Raw genomic sequence first — 26,590 nt, 5'->3', positions numbered from 1 at the left:
AAGGAAAGGGGTTGCAGTTGCTTAGCTCCAATCCTGAGCATACTTTTCTGGAAGTAAGGCCCAAGGAAGTCAGTTGGGTTTGCTTCTATGTAGATATGCATAGGACTGTACTCTCTTAGCATGGTTTTTAACAAAATCGTGTTCTGGAAGAAAATGCAATTAAGTGGAAATCCATCTGTTCCAAGGGAATGTGCTAGCTTGGGTGGAATTTTCTGTCACATTCAGAAGGCTGCCTTGACCAAAAAAGTTCCCATGATCGTAGTGGTTTGTCCATACTTGGGGGTCTTTTTGTATAGGAAGTATTTTGTGAGAAGGATATTATGTCCCTATCTCCACAGAATATTCTCCATTAAAAAAAATGTTTCCAGCTATCCCTTTAAAATTCTCTTCTTGAAACAGCCTGCTAGAGTTTGGTTTGAGTATTGTCTCTCCAACTATACAAAGGATTTCCATTGACATCACATTTCCCCCTGGAGGCAGGAAATGAATGACATCTGAAATAAGGTTGAAAAAATACTAAATATAAAAAGATGTGCCTGTCTTTTTGCAGTGGTACACTGGTCTGCTTTGTATTCCTTATGTCCTGAAGTAAAAAGAGCAATGATGTATCCATTTTTGCTTCCCAGAACATTGTCGATCCAGGTTATTAATATCTCTTCCCTCCAGAGTTATTATTGATTGATTTAAACGGTAAGAACAGGGGTCACCAACATAGCACCTCTGCAATGCCACATTTGAGGGTTTTCCTAGACTCCCTTGAAGCCTCTGAGCCCTCTCCCACTGAATAACCCCCTCCCCCCAGTCATGAGGTGGTGTGTCCCTCTTGAAAGGAGCATAGTGTTGTCGGAGGATGTTAGAAGAAAGACAGTTTCCCCCAGTTCTTCTTTCAGCTATATGTGCTTTTCAAGGCTCAGATAAATTCTGCTGGGTCAGACTTTTGGAAGAGCAACGTATGTGTATGCCTAATTTCTTTCTGTCTCTCTGTGGTGGTTGATTTGGGGGAGCAGGGAGAGAAGTGAGCATAGGGGCTTTGGTGCTACCCACAGCACTTGTGCAAAACACCAGATGTGCTCATGGCCTAACAGAGTTGGTGACCCCTGTGTTAGAAAGTAAGTAGCTACAGAGGTATGCACTGCAATACTATTCAGGCTGCAGAACATTCTCTCATTGCACATTCCTGTTTTCTCTAGGTAAGTCAAAGAGCAGCTTTACAAAGTATTTTGAACCACCAAAGCAGAAGTGAAGAAAGGTTGCACTTCTTCCTCTCGTTTTACCCTTCCTGCATAATGTGCAAGGGGGAGTGAAATAACAGAGTGCACATGTCCTTTTTTGCTACTTCCACATAATGTGCAACGCCACCGTGAAACAACTGAGAGTTCAGAGCACAAACTTTATGTAGCCAATGAAGCTGAATAATGTTTAACATTAATGGGATTCACAACAAGGGGCCCTTTTGGATTCAAAGAAGACATGTGGAAGCTATTTACATTGCTGTTCTTTTGCTTAAGTATAGAAGAGATCGATGTGATGGAAAAAATAGAAAGATTTTTATTCAGAGCAGGATCAGAATGTGACTACAAAGACAGTATAGACAGTTAGCATTTCAGATGAATGCTAACTGGCCACTTCCAACCTGTCACTAATTCACTGGAAGGATTCAGTTGCATACTGGTAAATTCAGTTTCCACAATTAAAGTTAATTTGGCGCTCTTGCACAACAGACCTATTTCCAAACCCAATCAGACTTTTTGCATCAAGGGGAAATGTACAAGAAAGTATGGGATAACAGTGGTTTGACGCAATATTGTATAACCTCTCTCAAATAAATAAAAAAGGAATGCTTAGTAAACACTGGACATCATTAAACTTCCCTGCATACTTTGCGCAAAAAAATCAGGTTGGATACTCAATAAACAGGTTGTCTGGGAGCAAGTTTAGTATAATTTACAGTGCAAGCCTATACACATTTACACAAAAGTAATTTCCACTGATTTCAATAGAACTTATTCCAAGATAATTGACTATAGGATTACACCTGTAGTGTTGGATCCAGACTCAGGTTGCAGTTCTAATCCCACTTACCTGAATTCAATGGAACTTACTTCTGAGTAGACATGGCTAGGATTGCAATCTTAGCTATGCTTAGAGGAGGCCTACTGAAGTCAATTAAGTTAGTCACAGTGTATTTCTGAGATAATCAGAAGGCGGCTAGGACTGGGGAGGGCAGCTATGAGAGAACTAGAAAAGGTCCTCAAATGCAAAGATGTATCACTGAACACTGAAGTCAGGATCATTCGGACCATGGTATTCCCGATCTCTATGTATGGATGTGAAAGTTGGACAGTGAAAAAGGCAGATAAGAGAAAAACCAACTCATTTGAAATGTGGTATTGGAGGAGAGCTTTGCGCATACCATGGACTGTGAAAAAGACAAATAATTGAGTGTTAGAACAAATTAAACCAGAACTGTCACTAGAAGCTAAAATGATGAAATTGAGGTTATCATACTTTGGACACATAATGAGAAGACCTGATTCACTAGAAAAGGCAATAATGCTGGGAAAAACAGAAAGGAGTAGAAAAAGTGGAAGGCCAAACAAGAGATGGATTGATTCCATAAAGGAAGCCACAGACCTGAACTTACAAGATCTGAACAGGGTGGTTCATGACAGATGTTCTTGGAGGTCGCTAATTCATAGGGTCGCCATAAGTCAAAATCGACTTGAAGGCACATAACAACAACAAAATTTCTGAGATACAAGAAGGAAGCCCATAAACCACTGGAACAAATGTTTAAAATGTTCCAAAGTAGTTAGTAAATACGAATCTGAAAGATTTTTTTTTATTGACTCATTGGTTTTGTAATTTGGTTTCTTCTGTTCTGATGCAGTGATTGTATTGTACTATTAACTTGCAGCATGTAACAACTGGTACATTCATACAACTAAACATTCAGATTTCTTAATGCTGATTTTTCTCTGTGTTTAAGAAGTCTCAAAACCCTCTGTTCTGTTTGTTTTTTTCATGGGCAACTTCTTCACCAATCTTGTAGACCTGTTGCGTGGCTCAGACTGTCTATCCCTGTATTTCTGAGTTGCTCCATAACCTGTGTGTGTGTCCTTGAGCAACATATAGTGTACAAAAATGAAAAGTTATACAACATAACTTCCAATCCATCAATCAATTAACTATAACAATTATAGTTCAGCCAAGTTCTGAGAGAGATTATAGAAGTAGTTTTCATTACTTTTAAATGCATCTGTAACTAATAGAAGGGAATTTAAGAGGACACTACCCATCAATTTCTCACTTTTCCTGTAACAAATAAAACCTGTCACAGACCCTGCCTTTCCCACTGCTGTTTCTGAATTTTTCTGAGATTAGTAAATTTGCATTTCAGTTTTTAAAATAACTATATACATTTAGTCATTTTTCAAAACGACTTTTCCTTATTGGTAAAAGTTTTCTAAAGCTTCTCATTTAAAAAAAATCAGTTACTTTAATTTCTGAATGCGAGAACAATTTTTTCCATTGAGATTCTAGCTGTGATCCTGGTTTTAACTATTTTGTTTCTTGTCGTTCAACAATTGTGTTTATTCATTGTTTCACTACTCCTTTCCTCCCCCCCATTTTTTTGTTACCGTTTGGTGGATGCAACGTAACAGGAAAAACAAGCAAGAAAACAAATGGAATCACAAATGGATTCAGATATGCCGACCTGTGACAATGGGCTTTTAATAGGTAAGAAGCATTAATTAGACTTTGCAATTCACTTCCTGACAAGAGTGCACTATAACAAGCATAGCCTGTCTTATCTGTGTTTCTCAGGGTCCCTTAAGATAGTGCTCTTTTCCTGTTAGAGTTGTCAATAACTGACTGGGTACTGCAGTTGACTTATGGAAGCCAGATTGCTTCATAAAATAAAAAATGGGCTGGTTCATATGTAACGCTAAACCATAGTTTAGCATTACAAAAATGAGCCTAGGAAAGCCTTGGGTTTGCATGTTTCCCTGCTTGCCAGTATGGCTACAAAGAAGCATTTAGAAAGCTTTTGCTTCCAATTTAGATTATAACTGCAGCTGTGGTTAACCTTAAGGGTGGTTGGTTGAAACAAGTCGACTACAAACCATAGTTTGAGATGCAGGCTTGTTTCAATGAACAATAGTTAAGATTAACCACAGTTTAGTGTTTGGACATGACATTAAACAGTGGTTAATATAAAATGGAACTGAAAACTTCCATTTGGTCCCTGTGGCCATCGTAGAGGACAGGGAGGAGAGTACAAGACCAAGGATCACTGCAGTTTGTTCTTGTAATGCTAATTCATGGTTTAGCATTATTGTCAGCTCTACACTGCATCAGCAGTGTCAGGGGGGGCTGGAAATTCCTGGGTCTTTGGCAGGGAAGGAAAGTCCTTAGCCAGCAGTCGGGTTGTAAATCTGCCAGGCCTATCCGAGGCGTACTTGCCGAGTCAGAAGTCCAGAAGCGAGGTCAGTGGAGGTCTGGGATCAATTGTCAAGGAGGTCAGTCAAAGAGATGCTGCAGGGAAACTAGGTCTACACAAAGCCACGCCTGACGTTGCAGTCAGCAACAAGCTGCACCCAAGGTGTGCCTTATAAAGAGCAGGATGGACAGCAGGTGTGAGCCCTCAGCGTTTGGGCCTTAAGGAGACAGGCCTGCCTCTCTTCTGCCTGACCTTCTGCTGTCTACGTTCTGCAGGTGAGGGGGGAGTATCCTGTTCACTGTCTGTGTCTGGCTGCAGGGCCTCTGCTGTCCCTGGGGTGCTCTGCAGCTGAGGGGGAGAAGGAGCTGGATTCTCAGGAGGCTCCTCCGTGTCTCTTGCTGCTCCTGGGTCTGCTGCTGTTACTCCTGAGTCGTCCTCATCTGAGGAGTCCTCTGACGGGGCCATGACACTATCCCCCGCCCCACGACCAACCCTCCACCTCCCGCTGGAGCCCGGCTTATCCGGGTAGCACTGGTGGAAGTGCCGGACCAGACGAGGGGCATGCACCTGCGCCGCATCTTCCCATGAGCGTTCCTCAGGGCCGTACCCCTGCCAGTCTATGAGGTACTGGAGGCGGCCCCGATGCCTCCGGGAGTCCAGGATCTGTGCCACTTCGAATTCCTCTTCCCCGTTGACTTGTATCGGTGGTGGGGGCCGTGGTTGACTACCCAAGGGGTGAGGTGGGAGAGCGGGAGTCAGCAGTGATCTATGGAAGACAGGGTGAATGCGGAAGGAGGCAGGGAGTTGGAGCCGGAACGCCACCGAGTTAATTTGCTGGGTGATCCGGAAGGGACCTGCATTCTGAGCCTCCAGCTTGTGAGACGGCTGTTGCGAACGCAGGAATTTGGTCGAGAGACATACCCGGTCGCCTACCTTCAACGGCGGGCCTGGTTGGCGGTGGCGGTCAGCAAAGCGCTTATACGTGTCCTTGGCCTGCTCCAGCTGCTCCTTCAGGACTGCCTGCAGGGATTGCAACTCCTGCAGCATGACATCCGCAGCGGGAACCGGCGACAGGGGTCGCACTGAGGGGAAGAATCGGGGGTGGTAGCTGTAAGAGGCAAAGAACGGGGTCTGGCGCGTGGAGGCATGCACGGAGTTATTATACACGAACTCCGCCAGCGGTAACAGATCCACCCAATTGTCCTGTTGGAAGCAGGTGTAACACCGCAGGTATTGTTCGACGGTGGCGTTGGTATGTTCTGTTTGTCCATCTGATTGAGGGTGGTGGGCGGAGGACAAGTGGATCTGGACGTTCAGGGCCCAAAACAGGGCCTGCCAGAACCGGGCGGTGAACTGGGCTCCTCGGTCAGAGATCAGGCGGTCGGGGAGGCCGTGTAACCGGAAAACCTGGGTCAAGAACAGTTGCGCAGTTTCTGGGGCAGAGGGTAGGCTGGCACAGGGGAGGAAATGGGCCATCTTGGTGAACAGGTCTACGACTACGAGGATGGTGGTCATTCCCCGGGAGGCAGGTAAGTCCGTGATAAAATCCAGGGAGACCGAGCGCCAGGGCCCGGGGGGGGTAGGCAGTGGGAGCAGGAGCCCCGGGGGCTTGCCGGGGTGGCTCTTGGCTCTCTGGCAGGTATCACAGGCCGCTACATAGTCCTTGACGTCCGCTTGGACCCGGGGCCACCAGAAATCCTGTAGGACCAGGTGGAGGGTTTTATACATTCCAAAATGCCCTGCCGGCTGGCTGTCATGGCAGAGGTGGAGCACCTTTCCCCGCAGAGCTCCCGGGGGAACGTACAACCGGTTCCGGTGATACAAGAGGCCCTGCTGCAAGGAAAAGGGGCTGTCCCGGGCGGGCATCCCTGACTGGAGCTCTCGCTGCTGGGCCAGGGCGTAGGGGTCCTTTTGCTGCTGTTCCTGCACCTGGTCCAGGAGGGGTTGCGGCTGGTGGGTAGCGGCAAAGTTCTCTGGGCGAAGATTTGGGCGAAGGGGGCGATCGACCTGCTCGGCTCGGTATTCTGGCTTGCGAGAGAGCGCGTCTGCTAGGGTGTTTCGGCGGCCAGGGAGGTAGGTGACCGTGAACTGGAACCGGGAGAAAAACAGGGACCACCGGATCTGGTGTTGGTTCAGCCGTCGGGCGCTTTGCAGGTGCTCCAGGTTTCGGTGGTCTGTTCGTACCTGGACCGGATGGCGTGCCCCTTCCAGGAGATGACGCCAGGTCTCGAAGGCTACTTTGATGGCCAGTAACTCCTTCTCCCAAATGGTGTAGTTCTGTTCCGAAGCGTTGAGTTTCCGGGAGTGGAACGCACAGGGGAGCAGGGACTGCTTGCTCCCCACCGGCTGAAGTAGGACCGCTGCCACTGCCTTATCCGATGCATCGGCCTCCACTATGTAAGGTCGGGTAGGGTCGGGTTGCTGGAGGATGGGTTCAGATGTAAAGGCGTGTTGGAGGCGCCGGAAGGCCTGTTGAGCGGCCTCGGTCCAAACAAACTTCTCTTTGCCTCGAAGCAGGTCTGAGATGGGTGTGGTGAGTTCGGAGAAGTGGGAGATGAACCGGCGGTAATAGTTGGCGAAGCCCAAGAAGCGCTGCACATCTTTGGGGCTTCGCGGAGCTGCCCAGTGGAGGATGGTCTCAATTTTGGCGGGGTCCATCTGGATACCTGAGGGCGAGATCCGATGGCCTAGGAAATCCACGGTCGTGAGGTCAAAGGCGCATTTTTCGGGCTTGGCGAAGAGGCTGTGCTCCCGCAGGCGCTGCAGCACCGCTCGAACGTGCTCCTTATGTTCCGAGGGGTTCCGCGAGTAGATCAGGATGTCATCCAAGTAGATCACCAGGAAGCGATCTAGGAGGTCCCGGAAGATGTCGTTCATGAAGTGCTGGAAGACGGCAGGCGCATTGCACAAGCCAAACGGCATCACAGTGTACTCAAAGTGCCCATAACGGGTGCGGAAGGCCGTCTTCCACTCATCGCCCTCCCGCATACGCACCAGGTTGTAGGCCCCTCTCAGGTCTAGTTTGGTGAAAATGCGAGTGCCCCGCAGCCGCTCTAACAGTTCTGGGATCAGGGGCAGAGGGTAGCGATTCCGAACTGTAATCTGGTTGAGGGCGCGGTAGTCATTGCACAGCCGGAGTTCCCCACATTTCTTTTTGACAAAAAGGACAGGGGCGGCTGCAGGGGACATGGAAGGGCGAATGAACCCTCGGCGCAGGTTCTTGTCGAGGAACTCTCTGAGGGCTGCCAGTTCGGGTTCTGACAGGGAATAAAGCCAGGCCACGGGAATCTTGGCTCCGGGGAGCAGGTCAATGGGACAGTTGTAAGGACGATGGGGCGGCAACTGGTCTGCCTCTTGCTTCCCAAACACATCCGCGAACTCCCGGTACTGTTCCGGTAAGGCCTCGGGCACAGAGCTTGCCTCCTGGGTCATCAGGATGCGCTCCTTCGGCCTCCAGCAGTTGGCTTGGCAATAGGGGGATCCGAGGGTCAGTCGGCCCATGGACCACTGGATGATGGGGTCATGCTGCTGGAGCTATGCCAGGCCCAGCACGAGCGGGAAGTGGGGTGCGGCAGCCAGGTACAACTGGAGGCTTTCCTCGTGCTCCCCCAGGGCCATGTCGAGCGGCACTGTCTCCTGTACTACAGGGCCCGAGGCGAGAAGCTGGCCATCAATAGTCTCCACCAGGAGGGGGTGGTAAATGGGTTGACTAGGAACCCGGTGGAGCTTGGCAAAGGACACGTCCATAAAATTGCTGGTGGATCCTGAGTCCAGCATGGTGGGTACTTGTAGGGTCCCCCTTCCGGGGACTGTCAGTGCAATCAACACGCTCAGATGCTTGGGCGGTGAGGAACTGAGGTGGCAGGCCCCTTGAACCATGAGGGTGCCCCGGCTCAGGGGCCTGTGAAGGCCAGGGCATGGGCGTTTCCCGAGGCAGGGGCTGTGGGTCGTTTCGCGGAACACTGAGCTGCAAAATGTCCCAGGGTCCCGCAATACAGGCAGAGGCCCTGTTGCCGGCGTCGCAGCTTTTCGGCTGCAGAGAGACGTGGCCGAGCCCCTCCCAGCTGCATCGGTTCTGCCGGGGGTGTAGGGTTCTTGCCGACAGGCTCCAAGGGCCCAGCCACTGGGGCTGATGCTCTGTAGACTGGCCGGGGTCGGTTGGCAGCACGCCTGCTTTCCAGCCTCCCGTCAATCTGGAGACACAGGCGTATGAGGGCTTGCAGGGTTCCAGGGCGCTCCACCCTAGCTAGCTCATCCAGGAGCTCATCCGACAGCCCCTCCTGAAACTGGTCCATGAGAGCGGCTTCGTTCCAGCTCAGAGTTTGTTGCAATAGACGAAAGTCTGTTACATATTCCCCCAAGGGGCATCGGCCTTGCCGCAGCCTGCGTATCCAGCGGTTGGCTGTGGCAGATTGGACTGGGTCCTCGAACATAGCCTTCAGTTCTCTGGTGAAGGCAGCTAGGTCGTTGAGCACGGGGCTCTGCTCGAGGAGCAGGGGTGTGGCCCATCTAGCTGCCGCCCCGGTGCAGAGGTTAATCAAGAATCCCACCCGGGTCTTATCATCTGGGAAGGCCTCTGGGCGTAACTCCATGAAGAGCTGGGCCTGGGCCAAAAAGGCTGAGAGCTGGTCGGAAGCCCCAGTAAATTTCTCTGGGAGAGTCACAGGGCACTTGGCTCTCCCTGTAGGGAGAGGGGGTGGGGCTGCTGCTAGCTGGGTTTGCAAGCCTTGGACAGCCAACAGCAGCTGGTCTACTTGTGAGTGCAGGAGCAAGTTTTCCTGCTGGAGTTGCTCCATGGTCAGCACTTCCCCCACTCCTTTGTTGCCTGCTTTGTTTGGGCTGACTGCAAACTGTCAGCTCTACACTGCATCAGCAGTGTCAGGGGGGGCTGGAAATTCCTGGGTCTTTGGCAGGGAAGGAAAGTCCTTAGCCAGCAGTCGGGTTGTAAATCTGCCAGGCCTATCGGAAGCGTATTGCAAATGGGCCAGTGGCAATGGGTATTTTTTAAAAACGTATTGGATTTTCCATAAAAAGGGTAAATCCATATTAAAAGGAGAAAAATACAGCCAGGCATTTTGATCACGTTGTGTAGATGCTGCATAAAACTTGCATGCATGAGCAGCACTGATACCACAATAAACACCCATCTGAAGTCACCCTTAGAACATGGTGCTTATGGGGACTAAAGCAGGTGTGAGGAACCTTTAGCCCTCCAGATATTGCTGAACTATAACTCCCATCAGCCCCAACAAGTGTGGTCCATGACCAGGGATAATGGTTCCCCACATCTGGAGTAAAGGGTAATTTTAAGGAAGCTGTTAATTCTAAGGACTTAAATGTTCTTATTCAAGTTATATTTCTGTTGCTAACAACTCATAGATGTCCATTCATTTCTTTAAAGATTTGTCTGGAAATTTCATGAGCAATAACAGCCGTAATATATTTTAGCTACAGTTCTAAGCACACTGTGCTGGTTTATGTACATGCATATACATCACTTAACCTCTTTCACCATTTAATTATTCAACAGCCTCTTCATGACTTTTAGTTGAATGTATGAACTTGCCTTTGTTGGCAAGTATTGTGTTTGAGTCAGCATTGGGCGATATGAAAATTCTGTCTCTGATTATTAATCTGTGATAGCTCATTCAAACATGCAGATCTTCAATAGAAGGTACAGTCAACGAGTGATTAATATGCATATGTCAACAGGCTCTTAAAAGTGTGTTTCACTGAAGTCAAAGAGGCTAACTTCCAAGCAAACGCATTTAAAATCCTTATGGAGGGTTATTAGTTCCTTGTGGGTTGGCTGGGGATCTGGATGCATGGTGAAGCAATCTGATGTTCAAGATTGCCTCTGGTAAAGCACATTTCACCATAATAAAATGCTCGTGAGAATCAGGCACAACTCAGTTCTCACTGAATTTAGAAGGCTTCTGTGCTCCAGCTTCAATGAAATCTGCCCCAAGGCCATTCTTAGAGCATGCTTGGTGTCAGAGGTTACATTGAGCCAGACTATAGGAGGACAAATATGGGTTAAAATGTTATTAGGTGGTATATGCCTTAAGATCTGATTAATTAATGTATGTATTGAGATTAATGCATCCTTTGAGACAAAGACGAGGAGAAGGCTTTATGACAAGTGCAGCTAGGAGATTTGCATTGTCTACTCAGCTGCGCTCTAACCCAATAAATCTCTTTTTGAATGCCATGGGAAATGGAAATGCCTCCAGAATCATGGAAATATGCCCAGAGTAGCTGTGCTACTTGCTGCTCACCAGTTGAACATGGCAGCCAATGGCCTTTCCGTTGTGTGAGGTGTGTCGGTTGCTAGACAAGCAGATTGGTATGAGATGAGGGTGTGGATTAGTGCAATAGCTGCTGATGTTGCTATTCCTGGGGATCTAAATCACCCTCCCACAAAGTTGTGAATAGGTCTGTATGGGGGAAACATATAGGTATTGCAGCACTAATGGTAGCTACAGTGGGGGGATTAGAACAGAGAACAGCATAGGAGGGTAGGGTTAAACACCCTTTTCTTTGGTGACAATGTCCTAATCTTCAAAGCAGTTGTGTGGAGTTGCTAATTAGCAAGGGAAAATGTGAGAAATCCTGATCACACATATCTCATATCTCAATAGAGACCTAATGTGGGGTGCACTCTTTTCCTTCATTTTCTACTTGTTTCGTCTTTTGATTAATCCAATGAATGTGTAAACAGTGCCAAAAGGACATGTGAAGGAACTCTTAAGTAACAACTTTTTCAAAACAACCTGAACTTTAACAGTAGGTAAATAGCAGAAAATTCTCATGTGTAGAAATGTCTTTTTCTTGTTTTCTTTCTTTTCTTAATAAAATGACTATTTTATTTATTTATTTATTTATTTGTTTATTTATATATCGCCCCATAGCGGAAGCTCTCTGGGCAGTTTACAACAATTAAAAACATTAAAAACAAATATGCAAATTTAAGAACACTTTTTTTAAAAACAAAATTAAAAACACATGCTAAAATGCCTGGGAGAAGAGGAAAGTTTTGACCTGGTAACAGTGATAACAGTGTTGGTGCCAGGCACACCTCATCATTTAGATCATTCCATAATTTGGGGGCCACCACTGAGAAGGCCCTCTCCCTTGTTGCCATCCTCTGAGCTTCCCTCGGAGTAGGCACCCGGAGGAGGGCCTTGGATGTTGACCGTAGTTTACGGGTGGGTTCATGTCGGGAAAGGCCTTCTATCAGGTATTGTGGTCCCAAGCCGTGTAAGACTTTATAGGTTAAAACCAGCACCTTGAATCGAGCTTGGAAACATACAGGCAGCCAATGCAAGACTATTTTCCAAATAGTCTCTGTTAAATTTAATCACATTTAAAGTAAAGTGGCTGGGGAGGAACTGAAGTTTCCTTTTACAGAACATGAGCCAATGTGGGCTTAGGAGAAAGCCTAACCCTGTTTAAAATCTTTGTCAGGAAGCCTGGGCTTTAAACAGGGGATTTTATGGCCTGAGGCTGCTGATCTACTTCAGTCTTAGGGCTCATCTACACGGTGGTTTACTGTGTGTTTGGTGCTATTCACACCTCTTTTAAATTTGCATGGTTCACATGATGTTACCGCAAACAGAAACTATCACACAGTTTCCCCCCTGTACATCTGTACTAACCTAATCCACTGATAATACTAAAAAGAAAGAAAGAAATCTTCACTCCCTTTCTCTAGTGCTTGCAGACACTTTGCTCTGATGCTTTTAGGTGGGTGTGTCAATCGTGCCCCTCTCCACACCCACTCCCTCCTCCTCCCTTCCTGAAAGCTGATAAGCAACTTCCGGTTGCTCTCCTCCATTCTGCTGGCCTTTCTTATGTTGCTGCAAAGAGTACCTTTATTTTCTTTTCCTCCTAACTTGTATGGAAAAGCATAACACTGCTCAAACAAAGATTTGTATTTCAGCTGTATCCTATCAGAGAAAACAGATATTTGCACTTCCTGGTTTTTTTAAAGGAACCTACCGCAGCTGGTAGAACAGACTAAGCATTCTTGGTCACCTAGCAACCAGAGGGAGTGGAAATGTATAATTAGAGGGCAGGATCACAAAGAAAAAGCAAGACTAAAGATGGGTATAGAACTACAGGTTGAGTTATCAACTTGCTGGATGATATCGGATAAAGCAATACCCTCTTTCTGTTTGTGTGTCTTTGGGGAGCCTCTAGTAATTCTGGATTATATTGAACATGCATTCTGTTTCCTGCTTAAAAAGCAGGGCATGGAGGCGTATTAGGAACTGCACTACAAAGAAATCAACAGTGGCTGAATATGCAGCTTGTGTGGATGCAGAGGTACACGGCTTTTGGTCAAGGCTAGTTCAATCATAAGGTGAACTGTGGCAAATTGGGAGCATAGTTTAGTGGCAACACATTTGGGGCCAGTTTGCACCAAGCCTTGGAGTACTTATGTTGGATTCACTCTTTCATCCCTGTCAGAATTCCATAAGATTCTATAGACTAATTCATTCTAAGTCCTCTAGCGGCCAAGCAGGATGCTCTGGGAGGAAAGAACAGGCAGTCCCTTTGGTGTGTATTTGGCACCCTTCATAAGAGATACTGGGTACTTTTAGATGAGGGCTTAATATTGCAAATAGATTCTTGAGATATTGAAAATAGGTGGCTAGCAACAGGGTTTTTTGTTTTTTTAAAGCACATTGGATGTGGGGGGAATACAAGCTGGCATTTTGATGCCAATGATATCATGCTGATACTGCAAAAAAAACCAAACCCTTGTATACATGATGAGTGATTCTGGAAGCACCCATTGGAAACTCTCCAAGAGGAGCTGGCCTTTGAAAGCTTTATTTGTTTTGATCCCAGTGCAAAGAGAGTGACACATGTGGCAAAACCAGGGAGGGAATACTTCCAAAATGGACAGGCATGGAGTCATCTTGATACAAGTGGTCTAGGAAGCCTGTGCTCAGCGCATAAGTGAGACACCATTCAAAAGTCACTTCCTCATCACTGTCTGCTGGGGGAAAAAGCCATGTGTCAGGGTTTGTGTGGTGGAAATGCTATGGGAAGTCCTGCACTGGAAAGAAGATTGCCAACCAGGCTGACTAGGGTGCAATCTAAACTAAAATCTCTTTCATTTCTGAGTCATAGCTACACTGGTATTTTTTGCAAATGCAATTGCTGCTCATGGGCAATACTGTGTGGAACAGAAGACTTTCACTTGTTTATGTTCTGTGCTGCATGCATGTGGGAGGGTTATAGACTCATCTACTGTATCATCTTTCCTTATCGTGCTCCCCAGGAAGAAAGGCCACTAAAAACAAAACAAAACAAAAAAACTCACATGCACACCTGCGCAGATAGTTAATGCAAGTTTATTTTTATTTTTTTACATGTATACCCCACCTTTCTTTTCATGATAGAAATCCAAGGCGGCTTACATATGGTTCCCAGACGGTCTCCCATCCAGGCACTGACCAGACTGTGCCTTCAGACCATAGCCTAGGAGTAATCCCTCCATCATCTTGCATAGAGAGCAGGTGAAGAGCCTGGATCTCCAGTAACAGCTGGTGTGTGTGCATGAATTGCTGCAGCTTACTGGGAGGGAGAGCGGGTGGTGAAGTCAGCCCAGTCAGTGTAAATGTACCAGGAGTAGCCAAGCTCACTGCTGCCTTGACCCTCCGCCTCTTGGTAAGCTACAGCAATGCTGATGATGAGAGGTCAGGTAAAGGCCACCACCCCACCAACCACTACTGTGGTCATGACTTAAGCCAAATAATTTCAGAAATTGGTGTTGATCTGGGTTAGAGTTCCCAGGTTCCCTGGGGAGAGAGAATGAACTGAAGGTGTTTAGGGCTGCAGTCCTGTACACTTACCTGGGAACAATTCTACTGAACTTAATAGGACTTATTTCTGAGTAGACATGCATAGGGCTATGCTTTAAGTTGTGTAGTGTAGATATTGGTAACCCTTCTGTGATCCAGCGCAATTATAAATTTTGTCGAGATTTTTCATTAAATTTGAAATGAAAGATAACCCGAACACTAAAATGCAAGAAATATAGATACATTTTGTTTTTTTGGACTGTTTGTACAAATTTTGTGGTTACTTTTGACAGTCCAGTGAGGGAAGCATGATGGGTATTGCTGCCAGCACTGACAAGGAAATATTCCTTTTAGGGTTTCAAGCTATGGTTGTTTAATTGCTGGCTACCATGTATATAAAGCAGCACTTTATCTTTGACATTTTGACTTTGAATAAAGCCAGTGAGACTGAATTTTAAATTTTCTGTGCAAGAGGTGGCAAATAAACCTTCTTCAGCCCAAGGGCAATATTCCTTTCTGGGCAATCAGCCTAAGGGCCACATGACAGTAGTGGGCAGGCTAGAGGCAAAAGTGAGCAAAGAGATTAATGCAGATTTTACCACTGTAAAAACACTCATACCTTTATCCTCTACCCTGACAACCAAGAGGCATTATCAGAATTCAAGGACGCATATTCCAGCCAGGCAAAACTAGAGGTTGTGAAGGAGAACCAGTGAGCGCTGTGGAATGGGAAGAGGTCAGAGTAGGAATGGAAAGATCTGTCCATATTGGTTCTCTGTTTCTCATTTTTCCAATCTTAAATTCAGTTCTCCACATTTCTGCAGCAATTTGCAAATTTTGTTTTAAAAATTCCTCCTGAAAATTCTCCAGCATTTTGGTGTGAATTTCTTCTAATAAACACATTTTTGTAGGGTATTTTGACTAATGTACACATTTTTGCAAGCCATTTCTTGTCATATAATGCACTCATAATCACTCATATATTCATTTTTATGCACACTTTCCCCAATATATGCATTTTTTTGTGAACACTGATTGGTTGGCGAACTGCATTGCAAAATTCGAATAAGTGTGGATTTCTAAGGATGGCTGTGTTTCGGTTCTTATATTGTTTCAGAAAGTGTGAATTTAATAAATTCAATTCAAAATATGAACTGAATCAAAATTTTCGCCCATCCCTAACCACGGCCCTGATCTAAATCTACCCCTCCACACATACACACACACACAGAGGTGCCCTGGCTGGAGCCTTATTTTGGCAGTTGATTGGTATCATAAGAACCTTGCTCAGGTTCATCAAGTCTAGTATCCTGTTTCCCATTATGGTTAGTCAGATGTGCATGAACAGGCCATGAAGACAATAGCCGTTCCGTATTACAGGTGTGGAGAACCTTTGCCCTCCAGAGGTTGCTGAATGACAATTGCCATCAGCCCTAGCAAGCATATATTTCTTGCTATTGATTTCCCCCTCCAGTCTTGTATCAACCCTAGATCTGCCAAATTCCATCATGCCTGTCCTTGACCCACTAGATTTCATCCAGATCCTTCAGTTCTACCCATTTACCCTCCATCCTTACCTGGCCAGGTCTAGACTGTACAACCCATTATTACAGCCCGGTTTACACAAAAGGTTATAGAGTTAGTCAGATTCCCATTTTAATGCTTGCTTCTGCACATTTTTGGATTATAATGTCTCTGAAAGTCCTTTTTAATTTAAGAGGGCTGACAAGCCTTCAGAGACTTCAAGTATGACTCAAAATCTTCTTTGCTGGAGAGAACATCCTGTAACCGATTAATGAAGTGAAAGGCAGGCAATAAAAGCTTTGTAGCTCTGATAATGATTTATAATCTGGGGCATAAGTACAGTGAGGTCATGTCCCCCAGAAAATAATTGAATTTTTCATTTGATCTGCATAGTCATTGAAATGTTGCTCATATGTGTGCCTCCTTTCTCTTCTTCATTACCATTTACTTATTTTCTTTTTGTATTTCAGAGGTGATCCTAGATAATAGGACACACTGGATGTCTTTTCATACTCTGTAGTTGTTAAACATATATAGTCTGCATAATAAACAAGAGACCTGAATTATATCCAGATAATACCTGTATTGTTCCAATATGTACTTTCAACCATATACAAAAATGCTACATAGCAATAAAAACTACAGATCACTGGTATAGTACCTTTTTTCAAATTGCTACAGATGAATGATAATTTCTAAGCACTTGGGGGTGGAAAGTTTCTTAGCAGATGCCAGCTTGAATAATGAAGTGCACTAGTGTTTCCAGGATTATGTGTTAAATGTAATTCTTCAAACTCGGTGTATCATCTTCTATAGGAAAATGTTCTTATTGTGTGTCAAATGTGATCCTAGATAACAGCACACCCGGGCTGGAGCCTGACTTCTCACACTCTTGAACACATATGCCTTGAACATAGGAAGCTGCTTGATACTGACTCAAACTATCAATCCATCTCATTCAGTATTGTCTTCTCTGGTAGCAGGTCTCTATCAAGGGACTTTCTCAATTGTGTGCTTTCGATGAAACGCTGCAGAAAGAACCTCGAGCCTTCTTCATGCAAAGCATGTGTTCTGTGGCTCAGGGACGGCCCCAGACATGCTGGGCCCTTGGGCTCCAGCCTGCTCCAGGTCCCAGCATTCCTCTTCTGCGATTTGCAACAGGATTGGTACTGTGGATCGCAGGGCAGGAGATCCCAAGCTGCCCCCCATTCCCCCGTTCTTTCACTGTGCTGTTTTTTTGGGGGAGGGCACGTCTGTACATGCAGGTTTGCCATCAATCAAGATGGCAGCCAAGGTTTCCCTAAGGGGCTGAAGCCTTTGCCACCATCTTGGTTGATGGCACATATGCGTACTACATGTGCGCATTGCTGCCATCAACCAAGATGGTGGCAGAGGCTTCAGCCCCTTAGGGAAACCTTGGCTGTTATCTTGACTGATGGCAAACCTGCGCGCGCAGTGCGGGCAGCCACAAAAAACAGCAGAGAGAAAGGTAGGTGAAGCAAGGGAATGGTGGGCGGCTCTGAAGCTCCTGCCCTGCTATCCACAGCAGCAATCCTGCCACGGATTGCAGAAGGGGAGCGCAGGGGCCCTCGTCCAGTGCTCCTCCTGGCTGCCCTTTAGAACTGGCCCTGCTGTGACTTAGTCACAGATGCTCTTAATATAAATGCTGAAGACTAGAGGTCCAGTTCAATTCTAAATGTGTGCATTTGGTTGCATCCCACAATAACTTAACATATAATGCTAAGCCATGGTTTATTAAACCATGGCTTACTGTTAGGTATAAATCCTTCTCTTGGGCCGGACTGACACGTAACCACAGGCTGAAGCCATGGTTTGTTGTTGGCTTATAGACCTTGATTTGTTTTAACTATGGCTTAGTGTTACACCATGCAAACTCAGCACTCTTCCTTAACCATGGTTTGTTTGACAACCCTACCTCAGGTGCTCATCAAACTACAAAGAAATGAGGCAGGGGGAGGTGGAAATCAAAACAAACTTTGGAGAAACAAAGTTTGTTTGATTATATCTGGGGCAAACTGTGGTTAACTCATGGTTTGCTAAGCAAACTAAGGCTTACCATTACGTGCAAACTAAGCCTTTGTGACTGGAACTTTGTGGATAAAGCCAAGAATTTCCACATCTGTGCTCTGCTGCCCTTTGTGATGATCTTACTGTGTGTAGTCCTTTTCTACTCACGTCGTATCACTGGTCTACACACTAGTTTGCAACAACTGTTTCTACAGCCTTTCTACAATCCTTCATATTGTAAACAACCTTTTGATCAACAAGATTATTACTCAGTTTTTAAAGAGGGGAATTGATGGCCAAACTAGACAAGATGTAAGAGAACAGATCTCCCATCTCTGCTGGATCAGGCCACAGGCTCCTACAGGGACCAACTAGATGTCTCTGGGAAGCCCACAAGCAGGAAATAAGCATAAAAGTCCTAACTTAAAACACAACTAAAAAGCCTGGCAAAAAATGTTTTCACCAGGTGCCAGAGGGACCCACTGCACAGCCCTAATGGCCCTTTCCCAGTTTTGTTTCCCAGCAACTCTTATTCAGAGGCCTCAGATCCTGAAACCATATATTAGGGTTGCCAGATCTCTGGTTTTCACCCAGAGATAATGGTATTTGTATAGCACTTTCCCTAAGTGCTTCATATACGTAATTATCACATAAAGGTATGTTCCTGAATGCAATTGTCCATTTGTTAAGGTCACATTCTAGTGACTTCCCTTCTCTATCAGAGGTTGTGTATGTGTGTGTGTGTGGGTGCTTGGAATAGGGGAAGCATTTTTCTGTTGTGGCACCTTGTCTGTAGAATACCAGTCCTAGGGATCCTTTTTCATTGATGTCTTTGAGGCACAAGGTTAAAAACTCTTATTTACCAACAATTTTGGTTAGTTGTAACTAGATAATCATTTTGGTTATATGCTGTAACTTGCTAGGATCTGTTGTTTTAGCCTTGCTGGGTGTTTTTGCTTTAGCCTTTGGCTTTTGTGTTTTCTGTGCCTGATGTTTATTTGATGTTTTTAGCAGTATTGAATTTTAACTGTTCTGTAAACCACCTTAGGTTTTTATATAATGGAAAGGTGGGATATAAATATTTTTAAAAACATAATCTCCTTACAACAATTCTGTAAATTATGTCATCACTATTATGCCCATATTATAGATGAGAGGTTGAGAGAAGCTGACTTACCAAAGTAAGTTAATAGTTGAACTAAGATTTGAATTTAAGATTAAGATTTGAATACCAGTTACCACCATTAGCCTTGACAGTTGCATGAATTGGCAATCTATGGTTAATTCACCTTTATGACTAATAATTCATAATCTCTATATACAATGAATTGAATATTATTTTTCATTCATATATGGCTTCGTGTTGGCAATTTAAAATGACATAAATTCTTGAAGTCCTGGGTTCTTGAAAGAAATGATTACTTAGTGTACCCTCTTACACAGTTATAACACCAGTAAGAGAATATTACTCTGCTAATAAACTTTTTCAGAATAAACTTTCAGGATATAGACAGACTTGCTACTTTTGTTTCACGCTGTACACAGGAGGTTCTCAACCCACAGTGTGAGGATTAGCGTGCACGCACACAGCAAGTTCATCGCTGGATTCATGAGGGAATCAGCCTCTCGAATCTTGATCCTCTTGTGTATAAATGGACTGTCTTATTTTTATTTCATCCCATTTATTCATTGCTTCCTATCTTAAAGCAATTTAACAATAAAAATATATAAAACAATTTAATATATAAAAACAATTCACATAATTTTATATAAAAAGAATTCACATAATTTTATATATAAAAACAATTTTAAATCCAATCCAAATTCACTAATAGGCAAAAAAACCCTTGCGGTTTAAAAATATACCTATAGCCCACAGATATTTCTATCAAACTTTAAAAAGCAGGGAAATTGGACAGCTATAATGAATGCACCAGAGAAGCAAGAGACCTCACCTCTTCTCTGAGATATTGGACTGCCCTACAAATTTGTCAAAATGCAAATACAATTTGGGTTGGTCTGTCACAATCCAATCCACTTCCTGTGTAGCTTGGAAGAATTTGGTAACATGTGCCTCTCACATGTGCCTGTCACATCTCTCAGAGAAGAGGTCGGGTCTCTTGCTCCGCTGGTGCATTCACTATAGCTGCCCAATTTCCCTGCTTTTTAAAGTTTGATAGAAATATCTGTGGGCTATAGGTACATTCTTAAACCACAAGGTTTTTTGCCTATTAGTGAATTTCTCTGCTTTTTAATCCGGAAGGTAAGAAATGGGATCCTGTGCAAGTTTGCTGAGAATGGCTTGACCATTTGCATGCATATTGAGTTCAGTGGGATTTAGCATGTGTTTTTTAAAAAAATTAAATTGTGTTTTTAAATTGTTTTTTGTGTTTTAAAATTTGTATATTTGTTTTTAATGTTTTTAATTGCTGTAAACCGCCCAGAGAGCTTCGGCTATGGGGCGGTATATAAATGTATATAAATAAATAAATGTATATAAATAAATAAATAAATAAAGCTTAGGATAGGTGAAACTGACCACAGGGGATGGGGAGGGGAGGAGGGAGGGGCGGAAGGGCAGAGGGAAGGTGGCAGAAGAGAGCAGGCAGGAGGGGGGGAGAAGGGCAGGTTTGATCATTTTCATGCTTAATGAGTTCAATGGGATTTACTCCCATGCAGTCATGGTTAGGATAGATAAAACTGACCATGGGGGAGGAGAAGGGGGAGGGGAGAAGCGAGCAGAAGGAGGAGGAGGGAGAAGGAGGGGATTGGAAGGGGAGGGACAAAGGAAGGGGGAGGGGCAAAAGAATATGCTGGCAAAGCAGCACCCAGCAGTGATATCAGTTAATGGACAGGTTGATGTGGTTTGGGGAAAATGGCCTCACGGGCCAACTTGGACCCCCTGCTGGAGGTTCCCCACCCCTCATTTAACACAGCCAGCCTCCATATATTGTGTTATCACCCAGTCATTCTCAATGAACATGGAAATTATGGAGGTGAGATGAATACATATACATGCTCGAGTATGTCCCTCATTTAACTCCAAGCCCACAGCTGCTCAGAACAGAAATCACGATAAAACTCTAATCATAATCAAGGCCTGGAATCTAGTACTTGGTATAAGTCAGACTGTGAGATGACAGGTGCAAGTCTGAGTGCTGAGTGAGTCTGGGAAATGGTAGCTGTCTCAGGCCTGGCCAGTCTGTCGCTGAGCAAGCAATGGTTCAGGCTGAAGAGCCAAGCCATTTTACAGGACCAGGTGGAACCCTATTTGCTGAGTGTGCCACCAACCCCTGCAGAGCTGTTAATGGCAATTCCACTCTGTGGTGGTGCTGGTGCTAAATTGCTGCAGGCCAGCACTCCTTCCTTTGGCAAGTTACCACAGTACTACTTGCAGATATCAAGTGGCCAGAGTCTGCTGTCAGAGTCTGATGGAAATAATTCTCTCCCATCCCAAGTTGTAGGGAACCCCTTAATGCTCTGTCTGTCTCTCTTCCACACCATAGCCTATTGAGTTTCACCATGTCCTTTTACATCCTAATTTCACTTCCGGGCCCAACAGACATTGGTATCTTACTCTGTGATAAAAAAGGGGGGGAAACTTTTTAGTTGTTCCAGACAGGGTCTGTTCCCCCTCCACCTCCGTAAATAAAAATCTCTGTTGTGAAATGTCTGCTAGGAGCAAGAACTCTGCAGGAAGACATGAGGGACCAGCCGTGCTATGCAGCTGTGACACCATGTGCCAGAAAAAACATGAGCATCCTAGGGAAGGAGGGAAAGAAATGTGCTGCACACTAAAACTTTCAGTGCATTCTTTGGCTTCATATATACCATACCATTAAAGCACATTCAAAGCAGATTCCCCCCATAGAATATAAGAATATTAGGAAGTGTAGCTTACTTCTCAGAGTGCTACAATTCCCAGCACCCTTAACAAACTACACTCCCAGGAATACTTGGGGGAGCCATGACTGTTTCAAGTGGTATAATACTGTTTGAAATGTATGGTGCAAATGAGGCTTTGTATAGTACATACTAGTCACAGAATACAGTTACTTTGCTTCAGAATTGTATTTTAATGTTATTCTTTGAGCATGGAATATAAACGGCCTTTCCAACAGCATGTAAGCAAAAACCCAGTATAACCAGGGAGATGTCTTCACACTAAAGGCAGTTAAAGGCGGGGGGGGGAGGAGACCCTTGTTCCCCTCACAGAGCTACAGTTCCCTGAGTGGTTTAACAATAAATCTCTTTTCCAGAGAACTCTCTTAGAATTGTAGCTCTGTGCAAATGGGGGCCAAGTTACCCATTAGCATATCTCTGTCTCTACTAGCAACATGAGTTTATTCCCATGTGAATGTGCATGGAGCTCAAATGTGCTGTGTGTGTGCGTGAGAGAGAGAGAGAGAGAGAGACAGAGGGGGGGGATTTAGAATTTTAAGAAAGTTCCATGGCTGCCAGTAACAAAATGGCTGCTGTGGAGTGTGTCATAACACAAAATGACTGCCATGGGGGCGTGTAGGAGAGGCAGAGCAGGACAAACAAACTGAGCAAGAATCTTTCACGCACTGTGGATTTTTGAGGGGATATTTTACTGATTCATTTTGTGGGCAGTGTAGCAGCTACTGTTGGGCACACTATCGCCAGCAGGTACCATGTTGAAAATCCGTGGTATAGAATATTTATCCCTGAGTCCTGTATCCCCCTCCCTCAAAGATCCTTGAAACTGTGAGGGGGGAGACCCTTTCCAGGAAAGGTGTTCTGCCCGAACTCAAAGAACTCAGGCTCAGCTGTAGCTTTTTCTTTTATTGAAGTAAGAGAAAATTTCAGTTCAGAGCGCTCATGAATCTACCTGTGACTTATTCAGAACTCAGCATCCTTCTCTAGGTAACTTGACATCAATAAGATGTTGACTCAGCAACTAACCCTTCCCCCGTGCCCAGCTTAAATAGGGCTGGGTGGGCTCCCTACTTGCATGTAGCCCAAGTCACTGTTGGGTGCGTGTGCATGCCCGCAGACTCCTCCTGAGTTAGGATTGTTGACTCTCCCACCACATTTGCCTCCTTGACCGGGACGAAGACGGGGCTTAAGTCTCTGTCCCATCCTCTCCCTCTGTGGGGGCAGAGCTGTCTGGGGGTGGCCCTGGCACTGGAAGAGGCACCTCATCCAGTGGAGGGGTGAAAGGCAGGTCTGGTGGTCTCTCTAGGGGGTGTCTGGGACTGAGGGAGGTGACTCATCAACGTCGGGAGTGGGGCCTGCTTCAGTATCCCTCCCCTCGCTGGGTCCTTCACTGACTGGAACATCCCAGTCCAAGTCTTCCCCGCTCCCCTCCTGCTGCCCAGTCCATCCCCTGCTAGCATGGCTCACGACAGAAGGGTCTTTGGAGGACATATCTCCTGTAAGGTCAGTTAATCTCCTTTTAACCTGTAGATTTATTCACATGTATGTGCTGCCGCCACCCCCTGCACATTAATTATCTTGTATAATTTATTTTGCTTTATTTATTTATTTAAAAAGTTTATATCCCGCTTCAGTTCCAAGGAATTCTAAGCGGCAAACAATAGCATAATAAAACAACATAGTACAGTATAACATACCAAACAAGTTATAAAACATTATAAGAAATATACAGTAAATCACACATTACAATTCAAAAGCTAACCGAAATAAAAAGGTCTTAACTTGGCGACGGAAACTAAACAGAGAAGGGGAAGAACGAATTTCCTGGGGAAGAGCATTCCAAAGAGTTGGTGCCCCCACTGAGAACAGTTTATTCCTAATGCCCGTCTGGTGAATTTGGGAAAAGGAGGGAATATTAAGACCAGGGTCTAAAGAAGATCTTAAAGGATCTTTAGCTGGTCATAGGGAAGAGAATGTAGTACATAAAGCATGGGAAATCCTGCTGTCTCTACTTAACACAGGAAGTCCCCTGGCTTCACTAAGCATTCCCCAGTTCACATTCAACATGAAGTCTGTCTTGGCTGCCATAAGAGCAAAGAAAGTTGCTTTCTGAAATTCTCAGGATGCTGGTTTCTATGCTCAAAGCCAAATTGTGTGTGTTTTCTATACTTGATCAGAAGTTTTAACCTCCCTCCCCCCGTTTGTGCGGTTATGCTTGGTGTTTATGAAGCTGCAGATGTGGTAGCAGGTTTCAGGATTTTCTCCACCCCTTGTTCAGGAGCTTAGTACAGTCATTGGCACACACCCCATTGCTGAGCCACATATAACACAACACTGATTGATTGGGCAAAACAACATATGAGATGGGAGACCCTAATCCTTCCCCCCCCCCATAGCACAGCCAGGGATGGAATGGTCTGTCAATTTTGGTTCTTAGTTTCTCATTTTTCCAATCTTAAATTCAGTTCTCCACATTTCTGCAACTATTTGTGAATTTTTTTTAAATCCTCATGAAAATTCCCAGCCTTTTAATGTGGATTTCTCCTAATAAACACATTTTTGCAGGTAGCTTTGACGAATGTGCATATTTTTGCACGCCATTTCTTGTCATACAATGCATTTTTGCATGTTATTTTCACTCATATATTCATTTTTATGCACACTTTCCCCTAAATATGTGCATTATTTTAAAAGATCGGTTGGTTGGAGAACTGTATCACAAAATTTGAATAAGTGCGAATTTCTAAGGATGGCTATGTTTTGGTTCTCATATTGCTTAGGAAAGTGCAAATTTAATGAATTCACCTTTAAATGAGAACTGAATCAAAATTCTCACCCACCCCTAACCATAGCCCTGATCAAAATACCTCCCACACACAAACACACGCACACTGGCTGGAGTAGTTATCAGCTACTGTGGAGTGCCCTCCAAACAATAACATAAGCTATGTCATGACAAGAAGAGAGGGAAAGAAAGATATGTAAACAACCCTACATCGAATTTTTAGCACATAAATCCTGTTTCCGTCAGTGACACTTATATGCATATTGCCATGTGCACAACTGTATTCGGGGGGTTTTCCCCTCCCAACACCCCTTCCTCAAACTGTTTCTAATTTGTAGGGGCTAGGCTATGGGAGCCTGTCTCAAATATTATTCTACAATGTTTTTACTTCAGTGTTTCACTAATATTTCTCCCTCTGTTTATTTTCTTCTCTTCCCACACCCTAAAAGTCCTGGCATGTTCATGAGAAAGCTGATGCCTCTTCAGCCCTTTGGGTAACCCTCCTGTTCTGTTAGGAATGTTGCTGCTGCTGCAGATGTACAAAATACCTCCGCCTCCACCCTTTCTCCTCTCCCCCCCCTCTATTTCAGCACATTCCCATGATCTGAGAGACCCTCCTGAATTCCCAAACCTGAGTGCTGCATCCTGTTTCCTGCAATTGAACCACATCAGTAGATTTATAGCGTAGCTATTTTTAGGTGCTTGCTTATATGATATGTGTGGTCTGTGAATATTCTTTTCCATTGAACAGGACCCTGTGCCTGTTTCTGGACCAGGATAGCCTAACCACTGTTGTCCATGTGCTGGCAACATCCAGGCTGGATGGATTACTTCGATGCACTCTATGTGGCGCTGCCCATGAAGTTGGTCCAGAAGCTGCAGATGGTTGAAAATGCAGTGGCATGACTGCTCACTGGGGCAGGACATTACCAACATGTCACCCTGCTGCTGAAAGAATTGCGCTGGCTGCCCGTTAGCTACCAGGCTAAGTTCAAGGTGATAGTTTTGGTGTGTAACACTCTCTACAGCTTGGAACCAGGATACCTGAAAGATTGGGCTTATATTCCCAAGTCATTCACTGTGCTCTGCAAGTGAGGTCCTCCTTGCAAATACCATCTTATCAGGAGGTGCAATCCACACAACATGGGAAGCGAACCGTTAGTGTGGTGGCACCTACCCTTTGAAATTCCCTCCCCTTAAATATTAATCAGTCACCATCTCTGATGTCTTTTCAATGCCTACTGAAGACCTTCCTCTTTCAACAAGCCTTTTAAGTAGAGATCATATCCCGATCTGCCTCTGGAAAGGCGACTCATTTTGGAATTGTTTTTTAGATGCTTTTAAAGATGTTTTAAAAATATGTTTTTAAGCTGTTTTGTTTTAAAATATATTTTTAGTGTTTTATCGCCTGTTTGCCACCCTGGGCTTCTTTTGGATGGAAGGCCGGGATATAAATTTAATAAATTAATAAATATACAGAAAATGGGAGGTAGAGTTTTCTACAATTATGGTGTAGGGAAAGTGGATAGAAAACAGGTTCCCCCCGCCCTTCTACTTATATTAGAAATTGGGGCATCCAATGAAACTGACTGGCAGGAGATTCAGAAGCAACTAAAGAAAGTTATTCTTCACACAATACATAACGAACGTATTGAATTCACTGCCACGAGATGTGATGATGGCCTCTGGCTTAGATATCTTTAAAAGAAAATGAGTCACATTCATGGAGGATGAATCTATCAATGGCTGTTAGTCACAATGGCTATATGGAGCCTCCAGGTTTAGAGTCAATATGTTGCTGAATACTAGTTGCTGCTGAGGAATAATGCAGAATCACCTTTGATCTTCATAAATAAAATAAATAAAAAATTAAATAAATAAAAATAAATAAATAAATAAATAAAATTAAATAAATAAAAATTAAATTAAATAAATAAATAAAAATTAAATTAAATAAATAAATAAAAATTAAATTAAATAAATAAATAATTCATGCCCAATTTGTAAAGATTCATCTGGATGGCCACTATAGAAAGCTGGATGATGGACTAGATGGACCTTTGATTTGATCCAGCATGATCTTGCATTCACTGC

The 26,590-nt window shown here is 44.5% G+C and overlaps 1 protein-coding gene across 2 annotated transcripts in view; it reads left to right on the top strand.

Annotated features, from left to right (window-relative positions):
• Positions 1–26,590, top strand: part of FAM107B (family with sequence similarity 107 member B) — a 128,084-nt gene that overhangs the window by 11,511 nt on the left and 89,983 nt on the right. Inside the window, exon 2 of one of the 2 annotated variants that reach the window (XM_061582292.1) lies at positions 3,666–3,741. The exons of the other annotated variant lie outside the window; for it this stretch is intronic. Within the exon in view, the coding sequence (XP_061438276.1) occupies positions 3,687–3,741 (55 nt within the window). The 5' untranslated portion in view covers positions 3,666–3,686. The remainder of the gene's footprint in view (positions 1–3,665; positions 3,742–26,590) is intronic. 2 annotated transcript variants of the gene reach the window in all.

The sequence above is a fragment of the Rhineura floridana genome, chromosome 8, assembly GCF_030035675.1.
Source record: "Rhineura floridana isolate rRhiFlo1 chromosome 8, rRhiFlo1.hap2, whole genome shotgun sequence".
Taxonomy (NCBI): domain Eukaryota; kingdom Metazoa; phylum Chordata; class Lepidosauria; order Squamata; family Rhineuridae; genus Rhineura; species Rhineura floridana.
This window is presented reverse-complemented; position numbering and strand designations above follow the sequence as displayed.